The sequence below is a fragment of the Chanos chanos genome, chromosome 4 (genome assembly GCF_902362185.1).
Source record: "Chanos chanos chromosome 4, fChaCha1.1, whole genome shotgun sequence".
Lineage (NCBI taxonomy): Eukaryota > Metazoa > Chordata > Actinopteri > Gonorynchiformes > Chanidae > Chanos > Chanos chanos.
In genome coordinates, this window is record NC_044498.1 from 22,751,118 (window position 1) to 22,771,562 (window position 20,445).

Below are 20,445 nucleotides of genomic sequence, written 5' to 3' on the forward strand. Positions count from 1 at the left end.
TTTTTTTTTTCTAGAAAAATCTGTCTGTGTTATGCATGATTTCTAATGGTCTTGTTTCTCTTTTCTGTCAAGCACATTTTGTTGAGTTGAATAATTATACAGATGGACCTGTCTGTTCTAATGGATGCATCTGCATGAGGAGAGAGAGAAGTCAAATAGCTGGCATAAAATTGGGTTTGGTGAAGATGAGAGAAGAGAGTAAATTTCTGCTCAGAAGAACCTTATCCTCCCTCTGCAACCTGCCCTGTAATGCCCAGCAGAACTGAGTCAGAAAGCAAACAAAGTTAGCCTGAAAATCAACACGCTCCCTGGACTCTTATTTAATCTACACTTTTTTTTTATCTCTCATATGTGTTCCCTTGGTCCCCATCCGCACCAGCACAGACCCACATCACTTTATCTATTAGGAGTGAGGAGAACAAGTCTGTGTTAGTCTCCACCTGTTTATTTTTTCCTTTTCCTTTCTTTTTACATTACCATTCTGCTGCTGTTGCTGAAACAACGTACATGCTCGGGAGCTTTTAAATGACGCTTTCATTAACACATTAAGATTTCACTTAGATCAGTACAGCTCTCTCCCTCTAATCTCTGTTTTCAGTGATTCCTTCACTCTTCTGATTTTACACACACAATGTAATAACATGGTAAAAAAAAAAAAAAAAAAAAAAAAAAAAAACTCTGCATGGCTAGTCGGATAATGTTGTATATTAATGCCATGTTTGAGTCACTCTTCACACTGAAGTGCTTCTGGTCAACTAAGACATTTTATCGTAAGTTTGGTTAGCTCAGGTGGATTTCAGTACTATGACATGTTCTTTCTGGCCATTTCCGACAGACGATAACTCACCAAACAGTGCTGGTTGCTTTCAAAACTGTTGCGCCTCTCAGTAGCCTAACTTTCAGGGCATATTTAGTGTGTTCATGTCCCCTTAAAGCCACATTGAAAAGCTGCAGAATTGATTGACTTCCCATCTCATTTATAATTCAGAGCCTTTGACGTTTGAACTAATTATGGCGGTGAGGGACTGACCTATTTGAGTTATGTAGAGCATGATGGGGAGAGGCTCAGCTCCTGGGCCCTATCCCCAACACAGACGCAAAGAATATTTAACTACTGCCGACGCTCTGAGCTGCGGAAAGTGGCACAGACACACAATATCCTAATAAAACCCTCCGCAATAATGCTCGTATCCTTTTTCATAACGTTTTTTTTCCCCGACAGATGTGCTCATGTCAAGTCATGAGCATACAAACACATTCCGCTGTACTAAACTCACAGACACTTCCAGTACAGTCTACAGTGAAAATATTCAGAAGTTTATTTATTTATTTTAAAAAAGCACTTCAGAGTCTACATAACACTGTGATCATTTTAGTGGCTGCTAGAGGCTACAACTCTGTCACTGTGCATCATTGTTTACTGAGGTTTTCTCACTACTCATATAAATCAATATTAAATCATACTCTCTCGGCTCAAGAGTGTATCATCAGAGGGGTTCGGAGCTGTGGAAAAGAAAAAAAAAGAAAGAAAGAAAAAAAGGGGTGAACCCTCTGGCAGAGTCGATGCAGAGCGTGAAGTGGTAATTGAAGCCAGTAGCGGTAATGCAATATTGTAGAGGAAAACAGCTAAAGTGATATTCATTAATCTGCGGCAGATTGGGGGAAAGTGTGAGCTATCCTAAGCGCCTTATCCTCTTCCGCCTGATCCCCACTGAGTGAACTGATTGTGTTTTGGTCATTATCCGACGAGCACCATGCATCCTACACGACAGCTCTAAAACGCCCAAACAAACAGAGAGAACGGCAAGTAGGACCACCGCCGGTGCGACAGAAGAAGGACATTTTTCCTGCTGTATATCAAACGACGTTAGCAAATTACGCCCATTAGAAAGAGGTTTTTCACACTTCACCAAGCACTTTATAATCGTCTATGCTCTTTTTTCTGCAACAACATCTTGAACGTTTTAGTCTGTGCATTCTGCATGTGTGGTATGTCATTAGAAACTCGTTTAGGAAAACTGGCCGTAAAAATTTCGGAAGGAAAACGCTTCTTTAATTGTGTTCAAAGCAACAAAATCTATACTTCTTGTTTTCACTGGCTGTTCTCTTTTACAAGAAAGGCTGGATAAAATGAATAATGCTCGTTTCTAAAGAAAGAATTCATTTCGGAAACCTATAAAATGGTCGACGCTTTTCTTTTCAGGGGGTAAAAAGTTCATTGTAACACATTAAAATGCTACCTGTAATAAAATTCAACGTGAACTGAGTACAATGAGGATAGTGCCTATTACTGAATACAAATGATTCATTTTCGGTTAAAACGGTGTTGGAAAAAGAGAACAGACTGCAAGCACGTCACAGTCTGACAGGTACAGATAGAGAATCACACAAATAAACAGGGTTTTCATCTCTCATATCCTGAGCTCACCCTGACCAAAATGTATCAGAAAATCTCTTCCTTTGTAGGGGAGCAGCTCCGTGAGACTAATCAACCGCATGGATTTTACCGTTTCATATTCATACCTGAGGGCTGAACTCAATCCCTGAAGTGATTACACTTATTAATTGGTTGGAGCTAAGGAGTCCCCTTACCAACATCTCAATCCTGAATCAGTTAAAGTAAGGTTTAACACACAGTACTGAATGACCTTGAATGACATTCACATGACCCAAAGCAGAGGTCAAACAGGTCGATGTAACCATCTCATCTTCTCCCATGCACTTGTAGAATTATATAGCCAGAGTTCCAGGGGGAGAGTCCTGTTCCCCTAGCAACAAGCTTCCCACTTTAGCAACTACCTCATTACCACTGACCAGAGCTTGAAAGCATTACACTTTTCTGAGCACCTCTAGGCATGAAAACATCAATTTATGTATCATCAATAAGAATGTACCTAACAGTGCCACATTTCTGAACACACTTAAAGACAAAAGTGTTACTAAAATCAGGAAGGTATCTACTGACCATATTATACAGAATGCAGTTACAGGTGAGAATACATGGAGACATATAATAAGGATGAAAACATATATTCAATACAACTGAATATGCCTCTGCTGAATACATCAAAAAGTGTATCAGCATTATTGCACACAATTCATGGACATGTCTAGGACTGTTTGGGCAGAAGATCACAGGAAGTAGCTCTGGCAAATCAAAAGCACATTCAAGGACACTGACAAAGGCCATCCCACTTGTTCTGGAGAGATGGAGAGAGATTGGGGGGAGACAGGAGAGAGAGAGAGAGAGAGAGAGAGAGGTTGTTTGTTGTTGTGCTTTGATTTTGACAGGCAGTAGTTTTACATCCCTGAGCCCTGATCAGTTGTCTGTCTGTCTGAGACAGCGTTGAGTTGTGTCCTTTATTGATTCCACGGTTAGTGTTCTTTCCCTGCTTCCCAGTGAGTTAGACAAACAAAAACAAGAGAAGAAAGTCATTTGAATGTGGGTGGCTGAACCCTCCCAGCATGCCCTCATCCTCTGGGCACTCAGTATCACTCTCTTCCACACCTTATTAAAGCTTGAGCTGTTATAAAGGTGTGTGTGTGTGTGTGTGTGTGTGAGAGAGAGAGAGAGGGAAAGAGTGAGTGAGTGTGAACAGCATTATTATGGCTGTGGATATGTAAACTTGCTTGCGTCTGTAGTAGTGATGGTCTTAAGTTGTATCACCACTTAATTGTTGGCAGTAGCAGGTGTGTGTGTGTTTTCCTCCAGACAGCAGTCGTTGCAGGGGTGTGTGTGTATGTGTTCTGGCCTGTGTGAGAAGCCAAGCTCTCATTAGAACAAAAATTTATGTAGAAAATTATCTCATGAAAAGTTTGACAAAAAAGGGCGTAATTTGCATTTTTCAGAACCTCTGGTTCATTGTCACTGTGTGTTCCTTTCAGACAATGTTGATTGATTAGTGGATGACTTAGCAGGGTAATTGCACAATTGTGTTTACCTCTGAAACCCCGGGAAGTTTTGTGTGAATGGACTGGAGGATGGTGTGATGAAAAACATGCCTTTCTTTATTCACAGGAGACCATTCATTTTTCATACTAAGTTTTAAACGTGGTTGTAAAAAGAGAAGAATGGAGAGCACAAGTCAGGGTGATAATTTGGCTCTCACACACACGCACAAAACAACCTCACAATGGAACCAATAAAATAAAGGCAGTTCACAATTCCATTTCGTGTTTAATCATAAATCATTTTTCATTTCAATGTTTAGAATGGCCTATGAATGCTTTGTCTCCTCAACTCTGACACATTTCATCCATCTGAGAATGGCTGTACGGTTCCAATGTCCATATTCTCACAATACTCATCAAAAGTTAGCAGCTACACAGGGTATAGGGCACCTTCCTCCGGTTTAGCTGCAGGTCACCTCTCCCTTTGCTCCTCTAGGCTGGTCTGAAGCTGGTGAAGCTAAAACAGATTTGGTGAGGGTGATAAGTTCGTGAATAAGGTCTTTTAGTGCTGGATTTGCTAGGTATCTGCTGCTATAGCTACACACAGAGAATCTATGGCACTGATAGAACGTGTGCGGGTTATTAGTGTTACCAGTTGAAGCTAGATACACTGAGCATTTCCTCTGAGAAAAACTGACTGCTGAGTCAAATTTTTGGTGGGGGGGGGTCTTTGAGGTAAAGCCAGATGACACATTATCTGACCTGGCCAGTCACTGATTCACTGATAAACATTTTTTTCTCTTAAGCTTTAATTAAAGAAAGGTGTATGTGTGTAAGGAGGCAAAGTCTTGAAACAGTAGGAATCATGTATCTATCTCAACTGTATTCAATCTGAGGACTTGTTTAACTGCAAATTATTCAAAAGCGGACTGGTAATGATCATATAAATTCTTTCTACCGTTTTGCTGCTCTATCCATCATTCTTACATTCTTTTGCCCCCCTCCAATTCTGTCCGTTTTTTTTTTAGTGTAAATGCACAGAGCGGGTAATTTGTTAGGCTGTAATGATGTGGACTGCAGGGAAGTCTTCAGATTGATAGAAGGTGCTCATTTGTCCCATAGCATTTCTCAAAACAATGTCAACTGTGAAACGCCTCAATGTTCTCAGCAGCGCAAATCACTCAGCTCTGTTTCCATAGTAACAAACTGCACTTCCCCTCCGCTGCTGTCTTGATTGAGTTTACTTATAAGAGCAGAAAACTGTGCTCACAGATGGACCAAAATACTGTTAAGTTTTCACCAGTACATTTCCGTGAGGTGACAGAAAAAGTTTCCGTTGTTACGTTAAATTGCACACCGGCATTTCTGCTTTTGGTCGGTCAAGTGAGTGATGCTTCTGACAAAAACTGACGTGTTTAGACACATTTTATTTTCAATCATTGCCCTCCCCCCCCTTCAAACTCCAACGCCCACCAGGAAAACAAACAAATTCAACTTTTAACTTCACAATTTAACTAGCAGCTACCATTGAGACGGACCCATCACGAACGTAATCAACAACCAGACACATGCCCACGATAAACCAAGCTTCGACACTCTGTGTCCACACACTCGTGTCACTGTTAAGAAATATGCTCTTTTGAATGGTACTAGACATTGGTACTCTTAAAGCATCCTGCATCATGTTTTCACAGCACCTCCGTGTTGGGTTGTTAGAGATGTAAGGAGTGAGTGATGCTTTTCTCATTTCTTGTAAAAGAATCTGGTGATGTCAGAGGCCAGTTTGCTGGCGGCTTGTCCTTTCTTCATGATGCTCCTCTCTGATGCCTGTTGAGAGGTTCTCTGCAAAAAAAAATCCCCACATATAAACTCTTCATTTTACACATCAGCACTCTCAAAAACATTAGCACAACAGGCCCAGACAACAGGAAAACGTGAATGGTAGAGTGTAAACATTAAAATGAATGATGTGCTCTGTGGTGTGTTTCGTTAACCTTTATGATGAGTGGATTCATCGTCATGATTTAGTTAGCTCTACGTGTCACTGTGACATCATAATCAGTTTGTTATTGTGAGCCTCTGATGCATTGCCCTGTCACATTATGTATTGTGGAAACACAGACTGTTTCTGCGGCGTGAGGGTGTGTAGATGCATGGTCGTACTGTTCTGTGACACACGGTGCAGAGGGTCTGCAGGTTGTCAAGGAGACACTGCCCACCGCCGCTGTAGACGGGACGAATGTGGTCCACCTGCCAGAACTGGCCTTCCACCGGGTTACGGATCATATCGTTCAGCTGGATCGCGACAGGTACCAGGGGGAGGGAGACAGAACAGATGAAAAGTTAATGACGCTGTTGCGTGGATGTGGTGCTTCAACATGATCTCTCGACATGCTTTAACAACAGAGAATCCCTTATTTCCTGCACTATTAACAAAGAATCTTTGGCAGCTGGGCTGGCATGTGTGTCTGTGTGTGCTTGTGTGTGTGTGTGTGTGTGTGTAAGAGCGGCAGAGTAAGTGGTTATGTGTGTTCAGACTGGTGTGTAATGAGTGGTTGTTGGGCAATGAAAGCCGTATGGGAGTGTCTCTCTTCCTCTAACTACGTTCAGTTGGTTCTTTCTCTCTCACTGGTTCTGATCCAGCTGTAATTCCTGCAGGGACAGGCCGTGGAGCATCGAGGAGAAAAGAGATGGAATCTGAGGTGAGGTGGAGTTCAGCATCACCATTTCAAATACGCAATGAAGCCAGGTCTTTACCACACTACATCGGTAGACTGGACCTAGTCCTACACCAATCCGCCAATCAAACCTCTTTCCCCTACACACAAGAGTTTTCCCATAATCACCTCCTGTCTCACAGGGGTCCCGATACCATGGCGCTCAAAGCCTGCCCCAACCCCTGTCTGACACACTTTATCTGCCGGGGCAGTGGTACCGCTCAACCACAACAGTAAAGCCCAGCCTTCTCCTGGATCCAGCCAATAGAATTCATTACCGGCCAACTCGGGCTGATTCCCTGGTAAAGGCAGAGAACCCTAAATCCGCCCATTGATCTGTTTGAAGGTGTTGCTGAGGGGGGCTTTGTGAAGAAGAACGGCAAACAAAAATCAAATGCTTGGCTCGCAGTGTTGCAGTGTGGGAAAATCGATGCCAATTTGACAGGTCCACTGTTCTATTTACGCAGAGCAACAAGAGAGCGAGCATTGTCCATTTAGTGGATCGTCGGCCATATCTGTGTTATTGCAGGTTTCCTGCAGAAGGGTTACCCAGTCTGCTGCTGATAGTTTATCTACCCCGGCATATACTCACAGATAACTGCTATCAGCTCTTCACACACACTAACACACACATGCACACACACACACACACACACACACACACACACACACACACACCATGCCCTCTGATAACGTTAGTCAGTGGTGTGGATGTCTCTGTGGAGCTCTGCAAAATATGTCACAGTGTTATTTTAGATCCATTTCATTTGGCTGTTTGGTTTGGCTTCATCATATCTGTCACAATCAATTTTGTCGTCTTATGAAGCAATTTGTGCCCAGCACCACCTGTCAGAGAAAAGTAACTGTTCTCTGACAGGCAGTGCATCTAGCTGGTTTAGTTAACTGGTAAGTGGCATCAGTAGACCTCTTTTTGACTGATAAGAAAAGGTTCTATAATCCAGTGTAAATACAATAGTTCATATATAGCTCTTTTCCACTAGGACGGTGCTGGTGCCCGTGCCGGTGCCGGTGCTGGTGCTGGTGCCGGTGCGGAGCTAGTGCTGCCTTGGTGCCTTTTGAGAACCGGCCCACATTTCCACTGGTTTGGGAACCGAACCCTACATAGCGAAAGTTTGGGTATTTTCCGTGGGGAAAAAATAATGTCGGACGGAACGCATCTGCTTGCTTTTTATAAATTTACTTTTACGCTAGGCTTCCACACAGCGAAACACCTCACGAATTTTGTCCTATAACTTTTCGCTCGGAGGGCAAAATTCATGAAAATAGTAAGTCTGTCACCTAGCTCAAAAGTTAAAACGAGTGTTTAAATGAAGGTCTGCAGTGGTTTATTTGCACAAGCTAGAGCTGAGAGAGAGAATGTCTTTTTCTACCACTCTGGGTCCGACTACGTTCATGTAACATGTAAAAAACAGCCCATATGGATGTAGACACAAATTGTTGCTCATACATCTTTTAATCATATACATATTTTCATGCTACAAATATCCTTTAGCCTACCGCTACTTGGTCAGACGTTTTTGTTACTCCCGCCTCTCTAGAGAACGTCACGTACCAAACACATCAAACGCTGAACTGATTGGTTCTCGCGTGGTTTTTATTTGCATAGCCTCTGACGTCAGCGGTTCCAACTTTTGGGACCAGCAATTCTGTGGTGCCGTGCCGGTGCCAGCTTTTCGGCTCCGGCACCAGTATTTTGTCAGTGGAAAAGCACGGCCCCGGTGCTCGATTGGGCACCGGCACCGCGGCAGTGGAAAAGGGGTAATAGAGAGCAAATGCAGGTACATAAATGAATGTGTGTGAACCTCAGAGCTTCTGATGTCTATTCATCGCTGGACAGAGGGTCAATTTCATGTTTACTCTCTCCTGCAGCTACAGTACCTGTTCACACACCTAGACCAGCTAAACACTCACCTGTTTGAGAGGTAGCTGAGCAAGCCAGGTGCTTTCCAAGATCTGTTTCCTGTGTGTGTGTGGGGCGTCCTTGATGCGCAGGTACAGCTCATGAGCGTTGAGTCCGCAGTGTTGACACACGCCCTGCTCCGCTTCCAGAACCCGCGTACGCATGTGTGATTGGTACGAGCGTAGACGGAGCTCCTCCTGACAGGCCGAACTGCAGAAGCCGCTCTCTGAGGCTCCTCCCTCCAAACAGGGCTTCTGGCATGACAGACACAGTGGCACACCTGTGCTGTCCACTGCTTGTACATATCCCGCCTCCTTAAGCTCTGCCTCCACCGACTTCATCCCTGGATGTACATCAGCTTGTTGTGGGACACTGCTCTCTGACTCTCTGTGAACAAGCAAAATCAAATGAGTAGTTCTACAAACATTTCCCACTACAGCTGTGGGTCGAGGGTATTCTCTACAATGGTGACAGCCAAAAGTTTGCGAGCTGCTGGTTGGTCATCTTACATAAGACATGATAGTTGTATAGCTTAATTAACCTAAATATGGAACTCCTTACACAGACCCTGGAAAAAGCAAGAATGGTGTGTGTTTATGTGTGTTGTTTAAACTGCATGTGTTGTGTTCAGACTAACTGTGTGCGTGTGTGCGCGTGTGCGTGTGTGGTGTTGGTGCAGGGTTCGGTTTTGTGTAGTAAGCTGCTGAATTTGTCTGGAACAGGCTGATCTCTTGTTAACGGTTAGATGACCTTTTTAAGGAGCACACATGGCACGTCGACACCTTGAGAGGCAATGATCGTTAAAGGCCATGAAGTTCTATCACCAATCAGCAGCTATGGTAATTATCATCTGTGGTAAAATAGTTAGAGTTCAAAACAAGGATGCTGTAATTCTTTAATAACACCAAAACAATGAGGTGCATATATCTGGAAGAGCACTCTAAATGAACATATGAAGGTTTCCATTATGACTGGTAGTAACTGCTTTGAGTTTTGTTTAGCACAGGAGACTACACGGAGGGAGAAATGGGGGGTTATTTGAGAGGAGCTGGAAATGGGAGGGAAGTTAGGTTTATTCTCAGCTGTTTCTGAGGGCTGACTGCCTCCCTCACCCTGTTTCTGAAGGCTGACTGTCTCCCTCACCCTGTTTCTGAAGGCTGACTGCCTCCCTCACCCTGTTTCTGAGGGCTGACTGCCTCCCTCACCCTGTTTCTGAAGGCTGACTGCCTCCCTCACCCTGTTTCTGAAGGCTGACTGCCTCCCTCACCCTGTTTCTGAAGGAACCGGCACAGACCACCGCTTTTTCTCATATCAGCAGAAGTTCCCCAATGTTGAGAAGGATGGCAGAGTGAAAGAACTCAGTACTGTGCAGCTGATACTAATGGGTGAGCGTGTGTATTGTTCATAGAGTGTTTATGCACTGTTCAGACAGTGTGTGTGTGTGTGTGTGTGTGTTTGTGAGTGTGTGTGTTAGTTTGACAGGGTGATTAAGTGTTGTCATTCCTGTGCTTTATCCATGAACCACTGATGACATGCTTTCAGCAATGGATCTTTCTCTCTCTTTCTTTCTCTCTCTCCTCCTCCCTTGCTCTCCATCCCTCTCTCTTCGTATCTCACACTCTCTTTTTTGCACTCTATCCCTCTCTCTTTGTATCCCTCTCTCTTTCTTTCACTCTATCCCTCTCTTCATTTCTCTCTCTCTCTCTCCGTCTGAAGAACATCCCTGCTGGTCTTCAGTCAGACTCTAAAAATTCTCTCTCGGTTTCCATGGTAACGCTGGTCTGGCAGGAGCAGTGTATTGAATTGAGCTGCTTTGAGTGTTGAGGTATGGCCAAAATCCACAGGCACTTCAGCACACACTGGGTCTACCAGGGGGGTCAGCAGCTTGCTGTAGTTTGCACAGCTGACCTGCCAAACACATGTGATTACAGCCGGAAACGGGCTTAGAAAAAAAAAAATCAATTGTGACTTCAACGCAATTCTTTTCTCTCGGCGTTACGAATGCATAAATATGTACCTGTCAGTTTCACTTTTCATGCTGACCACATGAGTGTAATTTGATCATCCAAAAAGCTGACTGAAAAAAAGATCTGTTCATTTCCATTTGGAGATTGGACACAGCTGATACAGCAGTGGAGGCACCGTACTGTTAGGTGCTGCTGATGAATTTGCAAAGTGTCAGCTCAAAACTGGACCTCAAAAAACAACAAAAAAAACAACAAAAAAAAAACAAAACTCTTCATTTATGTACTGAGAGACTTCAGATGGGTACTCTGCCACTCACTTACACACAAAACAGAAGAGAATGCACCTGTCACGAATGATTAAAGCCAGCACACTCCGTGTGTGTGCGTACGCGTGTGTGTGTGTACCTCATCTATGGTTATGACCTACTTGCCTTGTCTGGTGCTCTGTTGTTGTTGCGTTTCTTTTCTCTTTGCTGATGATGCGTACGCTACCTCCTTCCCTCTGGGCCTTAACCAGGGAGGATTGGGCTACGTCTGCTTTGGTGATGTATCTGGGAAAGAAAAGGAGGATGAGGAGAAGGAATGTTGCAAGGAGAGGAGAAAGAGGGGTGAGGGGTGGGGGGCGAAGGGGAGGGGGGAACATCAAAGAGATGACACCTGTAAGGTGTGGAGCACCTGCATGAAAGGGTGAGACACCCATACCTTCAAAAGAGCACTGGAACACACTAGTGATGAAACAGACTACATGAAAGCTGAGTCCAGCAGCGCCGTGTGTGTGTGTGTGTGTGTGTGTGAGTGTGTGAGGCAGGGTGTCAGAAGAGTGCAATTGAAAGCGTATTTGTGCAAGTGGTGAATGTGTTCAGGAAATCATGTGTCTCCACAGCCCAGAGAGTCATGAACTGTGTGATAATCCCTAGCCAATTCTGTTCAGTTCAGTGTAATTTAATCTGAAAATAACTACCCGGTAAAACTTTGGAAAACTAGACTGCTCTGGGATTATGTGTGTGTGTGTAAGCGTCTGCGTATGTGTGTGTTTGTTTGTGTGGGGCAGGACCTTGATTGGCCTCGACAGAGTGATTTACTTGATTTGCACTCCCCCACACACACACTGTTGTTCCAGCATCTGACTGGTTTATTGCAACAGCTCCAGAGGGGCACTGTCTAGCCTTCTTCACGATGGACCCCACAGGTTTGCAACACACACACTCACAACAAGTCTGTCTTTCGCGGAGATGCACAAGTGCAAAGGGACAAGTGTGTGTGGGTATGTACAGTCAGGCAAAATAAAGATGGTGAGATGTAAAATATCAGGCTTTTTCTTCAGTAGGTATGAATTTGTACCATAAGACAGACAGGTGTGTATGTGTGAGTCCAACAGATGTAGACATATTGGGACAAAGAAATGGGTATGTTCAGACAAAGAGATAGGGGTGTATGGTGTGTGTATGTGTGTTTGTGTTCAGATGGAGAGGTGTGTATATGTGTGTATGTAACTGTGTGTAAGCCAAGCCTCAGATATTCAAGCGTGTATGATCAGACAGTGAGACAGAGGTGTATGAGTGTGTGTCCGGTCAGAGGCAGGTGTGTGTGTGTGTGTGTGGATAATCAGAGAGTGGCAGGTTGTCTTGCCTCTTGGTGCTGCTGTGTGTGCGTTGGCTGTGTGTGAGTTGTTCCAGTAGCTGGACTGGACTGGTGAACACACGACCACTCCTCCTCACCAGCCTCTGCTTCATCGCTGTTAGACTGTTCCACTCCCGCACAAATCGCACCACCTACACAGCACAACACCGTAAAATACAACATCACACACCGCAGCACAGACACAACACACCCACACACATCTCAGAACCACTGTCACATACAGAACACAACACTATCACAAACACACTCACACACAACATCTCAAAACCACTGTCACATTCTCAACACAACACTATCACAAACACACTCACATACAACATCTCAAAACCACTGTCACATTCTCAACACAACACTATCACAAACACAACACACCCACACACAACATCTCAAAACCACTGTCACATACAGAACACAACACTATCACAAACACACTCACATACAACATCTCAAAACCACTGTCACATTCTCAACACAACACTATCACAAACACACTCACATACAACATCTCAAAACCACTGTCACATTCTCAACACAACACTATCACAAACACACCCACACACAACATCTCAAAACCACTGTCACATTCTCAACACAACACTATCACAAACACACTCACACACAACATCTCAGAACCACTGTCACATTCTCAACACAACACTATCACAAACACACTCACATACAACATCTCAAAACCACTGTCACATTCTCAACACAACACTATCACAAACACACCCACACACAACATCTCAAAACCACTGTCACATTCTCAACACAACACTATCACAAACACACTCACATACAACATCTCAAAACCACTGTCACATACAGAACACAACACTATCACAAACACACTCACATACAACATCTCAAAACCACTGTCACATTCTCAACACAACACTATCACAAACACACCCACACACAACATCTCAAAACCACTGTCACATTCTCAACACAACACTATCACAAACACAACACACTCACACACAATATCTCAAACCACTGTCACATTCTCAACACAACACTATCACAAACAACATCTCAAACCACTGTCACATTCTCAACACAACACTATCACAAACACACTCACATACAACATCTCAAAACCACTGTCACATTCTCAACACAACACTATCACAAACACACTCACATACAACATCTCAAAACCACTGTCACATTCTCAACACAACACTATCACAAACACACTCACATACAACATCTCAAAACCACTGTCACATTCTCAACACAACACTATCACAAACACACTCACATACAACATCTCAAAACCACTGTCACATTCTCAACACAACACTATCACAAACACACTCACATACAACATCTCAAAACCACTGTCACATTCTCAACACAACACTATCACAAACACACTCACATACAACATCTCAAACCACTGTCACATTCTCAACACAACACTATCACAAACACACTCACATACAACATCTCAAAACCACTGTCACATTCTCAACACAACACTATCACAAACAACATCTCAAAACCACTGTCACATTCTCAACACAACACTATCACAAACAACATCTCAAAACCACTGTCACATTCTCAACAAAACACTATCACAAACACACTCACACACAACATCTCAAAACCACTGTCACATACAGAACACAACACTATCACAAACACACTCACATACAACATCTCAAAACCACTGTCACATACAGAACACAACACTATCACAAACAACATCTCAAAACCACTGTCACATTCTCAACACAACACTATCACAAACACAACACACTCACACACAATATCTCAAACCACTGTCACATTCTCAACACAACACTATCACAAACACACTCACATACAACATCTCAAACCACTGTCACATTCTCAACACAACACTATCACAAACACACTCACATACAACATCTCAAAACCACTGTCACATTCTCAACACAACACTATCACAAACACACTCACATACAACATCTCAAACCATTGTCACATTCTCAACACAACACTATCACAAACACACTCACATACAACATCTCAGAACCACTGTCACATTCTCAACACAACACTATCACAAACACACTCACATACAACATCTCAAACCACTGTCACATTCTCAACACAACACTATCACAAACACACTCACATACAACATCTCAAAACCACTGTCACATACAGAATACAACACTATCACAAACACACTCACATACAACATCTCAAACCATTGTCACATTCTCAACACAACACTATCACAAACACACTCACATACAACATCTCAAAACCACTGTCACATACAGAACACAACACTATCACAAACACACTCACATACAACATCTCAAACCACTGTCACATTCTCAACACAGCACAGTCATGTACACAACACAGCACAGCCACACACCACAGCAGACAGCTATTACGACATTATTATAAACCCTGTCACAGCCACCATCTCAAAAAGCAGAACAAAAAAACTACAATGTCACATACATCAAACACAATCTCAAAAAATGCTGCATATGCCCAATATGACAATGTCAAAACTGCACCAAGCATCCATCTGTCCATCCATCCATGATATAGATGTCAGTAGATGAATTCAGTGCACACTAAGACACTGGGCAGTTTCCTCGACATTCTAAGATACGTGTTAAACATTAACATGGATTTGAGGAATTGCTAAACTGTTAACACAACCCATGCTTTTGTTATTATTCATTATTTAATCACCGCTCTCACACCTGGGCCCAGACCATGGTTGTGTCGTTATAAAGTAAGCGTGGACTGGAGAACTAAACCTGCATCAGCATTTTTAAGACAGCTTTAGCTTTGCAGCAGCTCTATGGGGAATTGTACAGACCCACATCTTCCCACCCCCCTGGCCTATCCATATTTCACTAGCTCAGTTTAACAGGAGAGGAGAGGAGAGGAAAAGGGAGGAGAAGAGAGGAGAGGAGAGGAAAAGGGAGGAGAAGAGAGGAGAGGAGAGGAGGTGATTAAAAGAATATCTGCTTGCTGGTAGTGCTGTGCTGTTTTAATGCTCAGACATTGTAAGTTTTTTGTTTGTTTGTTTAAGTGTGTGTGTAAGCTCACTGTGAGCTCATCATCAATGTTAAACACACTCACAGCTCTGCGGTTCTCTGGCCGGCTGAACTCCACAGGCAGGTCCTCCCAGTTCTGCAGCGTGATATCCAGAGGGACAAAGTTACAGTGGAGAGGACTGCCATCCTGCAGGTTTAAAAAAAAATACAAAGGTTCATAAGCAAAAAAAAAAAAAAAAGAAAAGAAAAAGAAACCACTGCTGCTGCAACGAGAAAGACTCCCTGTTGTTTGTTGGAAAGTTTGGAGAGGTGTATGAAAGTAAAGCTTATTTAATTCGCAATTACAAAACTAAATCTCTACATTAAATGCTTATGAGACAGCATTTTAGAGATATTCAGGGGACAAAATCTTATCAGTGAGTGGAATAAATCCGTTGGCCTGAGGTGGCATTAGTATAATCTGACAGCAGTTTAAAATCATTGCCTCTCAGCATTTTCATATCCCTCAGAGTACAGGCAGGAGAGGCCCATCTTTCGCTAAAGCAGCCCAGTCTTATAAGATGGCTGCTGGTATGTACTTTCCATTTAAACGTACTGTGTATGTGCATGTATCTCTATGTATGTGTGTGTGACTCTGTGTGTGCCTCTGTGTGTGTGTGTACGTGCATTTTTGTAACTAACTGCCCCGCCCTCTCGTTCCATCTTTACCTCAACCATTCATCACTTCTCTCTTCAAATAGCCTCCAGAAAAAAGCTTATTAAAATCTAACTTTGATCATATTTCTCAATCTCGGTCAATTATGGACCTACATACTCATATATCCTCTCACATAACACAATTTGAGAGTGCCAATTTCCCAAAACTATAGGAATCCAGATTTTAGACAATATAAATGATGGCATGTCATTTCAACCTCAGAGAACCTTTTATTTATCCTGCTTAGAGAAGAGCTCAGGTCCAGTGGAGCAGTGCAGATTCAAAGCAGGACTGAGGCAGGCGCATGAGAGAGAGAGAGAGAGGGAGAGAGAGAGAGAGAGGGAGGGAGAGAGGAATGACAGATAAAAAGAAAGAAAGAAAGTTGGGTTGAAGGAGAGAGCAGCAGCTGTTAAAAATGGAAAAAGAAGAGGGGGAGAGGGAGAAAGAGAGAGAGAGAGTGAGAGAGAGTGAGAGAGAAAGAGAGAGAGACACATTGTTCGCTACCTTGTCGTAAATGTAGATTCGGTCTGTGTTCCTGCTGGCACAGAATTTCAGACTGTCGTACAGGGGGAGGGTGTCACTGGCTGAGTTACACACACTTTCACGCTGGTCTGAGAATAGAGGGAGAGCGAGAGAGAGAGAGAGAGAGAGGAGAAACAGAGTGATCATTACTGTCTGTACTCCAATCAGTGTAAAGGCTTCAGGAAAAGGTCAGGCGGTGAAAATGAGACAGCACACTGCGGCTATCAGCACAGAGCAGCTACGCCCATATAAGGCCGTAAAAATCACCTTGCTCTTTTTTATCGCTACCAGTCTCAATCTGTGAGAAGCCTCTCACAGACACAAACATGTTTCACAGCAGCGCTGTGAGATCTCACACGTCTGGGTTAGGCTGAGGGGAGGACGTGACACTGTGAATACGGACAGGGACGGAGCGCAGTCAGCGGTCATCATTATGAGCACGGGTCACTTTAATAGCCGTCTGCTCAGGTGCTCATTAACCTGCAGGCCTTTGGAGACGAAGCGCCGACACGCTGACGTTAGCACGGCCGAGCCCATCTCAGAAATGACATTATAGACCGTTCAAAATGACACCATACACCGTTCAGAAAGCTTTCAAATGTGAGTGGAGCTCTGTATCTTAACTGACAAGAGGCATCTGGGAAGGAAAAAAACCCCAAAAAACGCTCAGTCGTTCCCTGCTGTGTTCCGACTCAGTGTGACATCTCTCTATGTGTGTCTGTGTTTTTGTGTGTATGTGCCAAAATGCAGTGCTCTAGTTGATATCTCTGTGTAATATCCATGTGATTAGTCTCTGTAATTAGTCTGTGTGACTAATCTCTGTGATGGTGTCCATGGGATTAATTTCTGTGTTAGTATCTGGGTGATCATTTTTTTTGTTAAACAGTGCATGATTAAACTCTGTGTTAATGTCTTTGATTACTCTCTGTTAATGTCTATGTGATTAATCCTTTTGTTATCGTCTGTATGATTAATTTCTGTGTTAATGTCTCTGTGATTAATCTTTGGAGTTGATGTCTGTATGAGTAATTTCTGTGTTCATGTCTGTGAGATTAGTCTCTGTGTTAATGTCTGTATGATTAATTTCTATGGTAGCATCCAGGTGATGAATTTTTGTATTAAACAGTGTATGGTTAATCTCTGTGTTAATGTCTGTGTGACAAGCCTCTGTTAATGTCTGTGTGATTTATCTCTGTGTTAATGTCTGTATGATTAATTTCTCTGTTAACATCTGTATGATTAATCTTTGTGTTAATGTCTGTATGATTAATTTCTGATTTAATGTCTGTGATTAATCTCAGTGCTAATGTCTGTATGATTAATTTCTATGGTAGTATCTAAGTGATGAATTTTTGTGTTAAACAGTGCGTGATGAATATCTGAGTTATGTCTGTGTGATTAGTCTCTGTGGCTATGCCCCTGTGATTAATCTCTGTCAGTCTTTCATCTCTGCATTAATAATCTCAGTGAGGCTCACAGTGCACACACACACACATGCACGCACACATGCACAGACACTCATCCCCTCTGAGTTGACATTTCAATCTACACACTCACTTGCATCATACTCAATATGGGATATTGATTTATGTGAACATAATCAATGAGAGATACTGCTTTTCCATGCGCACAGTGGAATATGAAGTATTGATATAGTTTAAACAGTGTGTGAGATGTTGATTTAATGTGAGCACACTGAATATGAAGTATTGATTAACTGTACGCTTATTGAATATGAAACATTGGCTTTATGTTGGCCCTCTGCATTTTTTTTTTGTTATTACAGAAATTATATTATTTCCCCAAGAGAGATGTCGGCTTCAATAATAACTTACGGAGAGATACTTTGAAATACCGAGAGCTTAACTCAGCTGGGAAAAAGTAATAACTTTTCCCTTTATTTTATGCTTTCATTCTTCTGAAATTTCATTTCTTTCTGCATAATCAGTAATTACACTGATACGCAGCAAATACTGATCTTGCATAAATTCACATTGTGTGTATATTTATTAATGTCCTAAGCTAGCAGAAAGAAAACTGATGGTGTCCCAAAATCAGTCTTTATCCTGTATCAGACAACAGTGTCCTACTCTTTCCTCAATCATTTCTGTGCTGACAGCAGATGGCACAGACATGTTCTGTTCATTTATCAGGAGTGGCAGCAAGGTACCAGGGAGAACAGACAAACCGCTCCCACGGAACAGCGGGAATGTCAGAGAAAGGAGGCAGCGGATTAACCGGGAATTACCGGCGACGGTGGGGCCACTTGGGGTGGGGCTCCTGGTCGGCGTGCTTCTCCCTCCGGCCTGTGTCTGCGCATGGTCCTCCTGCAGAGTCTGCCGTGTCTGCAGACGGGGGCTGTCATCATGCTGCGCGTCTGAGTCTGAGACGACAACGACGCAGGGGCTGGTTTTGGGTGTGGGGGGGTGAGGGGGGGCAGAGTGCTGCTCTGGGGCCGGTGAGCTGCTGCTGCTACTGCTCTGCTCACCAGAAACTGTTAGGAAACAAAAGTAGAAAGACGATCTGTGGTTGAGTTCAGACTTTTTACTTTTACAGACACGATAAGATAACGGAAAATATTAAAAAAAATACATCGGTATTTCTTGAAAAATTCTCTTCCTTGGGCTGCCGCAGTACGCTGGTAGCATCATGTGACTGCTGCTTTTTGAAGTCTGAATCTGGGGCGGGGGCGGGGGGGCACATTCTGGACCTTCTGGTCCATTTAAAGCTGTTGGATTTGGTTTCTACCAACTGCTAGGTGTCTGTGATTGGCTGAGATTTATACAATCCTCTTTGACAGGTAAAAATCGGTCTGATTATGTGGGGCAGTCAAAAAGTCAGAAGAGGACTGGGTCTCAGCACCACCACAATGTGACAGGATGGTCACATGATCACATGTCATCATTCAACATAAAGTCTAAGAATAAAGACAAAAAAAAAAAAGCCCTCAGTAAAAGTGAAAGCCTATATGATACAAACAATAAACCAAACAATAGACCAATAAACCGACCAACCAACCAAGGCCGGTGACCATTAACATAAAACCTCATGAAAGAAAAAAAAATCATTGGGTCAGTTTACCAAAACTTGTAGCGTGCTTTTGTGAAATTCACAGTGTTTAATTAACAATTAAATCATGCCTGTGCCCAGTTTTTTTTTTTGAAATGCACACTGATAATTAACATCATTAATCAAAGCTTAAAGAAATGGGTACCTAAAATGTTCTCATCTAATTGTACTGATAATATGGACGTTCTTAGAATTAAAGCACAACATCTGGGAAAAACATTTCCTGACTAAGTTATTTCAGACTAATCAAGAGGTATAGCTCTCCACCAGGGAGACATACAGTGATAAAACTCCAGATTTCAAGTAAAGTTTGATCCTTTTTTTTCTATCGTTAACTTTTTTCTGTCGTTAACTTATTTTCTCTCTGTCATACCTTTCCCAGCTGGAGATCCTAAACCCCAAACTGAAGCGCTTTTAAACAAAGAGACCATTTGGAGACATCAGAGACAGACACTGACGCTCTGCTTTTGACACTCTGCTTTTGCAAAGACTTGTGTTAATGAATTCTCTTTTCCTATTCTGCTGGACTAGACACACGTATAGATTTTTCAGAAATGTCACCTGAGTGTTTGGGCACAGGCTGCTGTGACTTGACTTGCCCCCCCCCCCCCCCCCCCCCCCCCCTTTCTCTTTCTCTCTCTGTCTCTCTTAACAAGCTGATGTGTTAGCAGACAGCCCACACTTTTATAAAACCTAAACTTATTTTCACTGGCAGCTGCTGAGCTCCTGTGATTACTGTATCATTTTAACACTCCCAAATACATTCACTCAATTCACTGTCATACTCCAAACCTGCCGTGGGTGCGTCACCAACACCATGCAGCCAGCTAAGAACGTATATATATATATATACATACATACACACACACACACACATACACATATATACATATATACACACACACACACACACATACACATATATACATATACATATATACATATACACACACACACACATATATATATATACACACACATATACACATCCATACAT

General features: G+C 42.8%; 1 protein-coding gene across 1 annotated transcript in view; it reads right to left on the minus strand.

The window, feature by feature from the left end:
• Positions 1-5,571: 5,571 nt before the first annotated feature.
• The window catches only part of zranb3 (zinc finger, RAN-binding domain containing 3), a 36,267-nt gene continuing 21,393 nt past the window's right edge, over positions 5,572-20,445 (minus strand). Inside the window, 8 exon segments of the mRNA XM_030772186.1 lie at positions 5,572-5,733; positions 6,055-6,186; positions 8,541-8,914; positions 10,920-11,047; positions 12,126-12,268; positions 15,246-15,347; positions 16,362-16,468; positions 18,628-18,873. Of these exon segments, the coding sequence (XP_030628046.1) occupies positions 5,635-5,733; positions 6,055-6,186; positions 8,541-8,914; positions 10,920-11,047; positions 12,126-12,268; positions 15,246-15,347; positions 16,362-16,468; positions 18,628-18,873 (1,331 nt within the window). The 3' untranslated portion in view covers positions 5,572-5,634.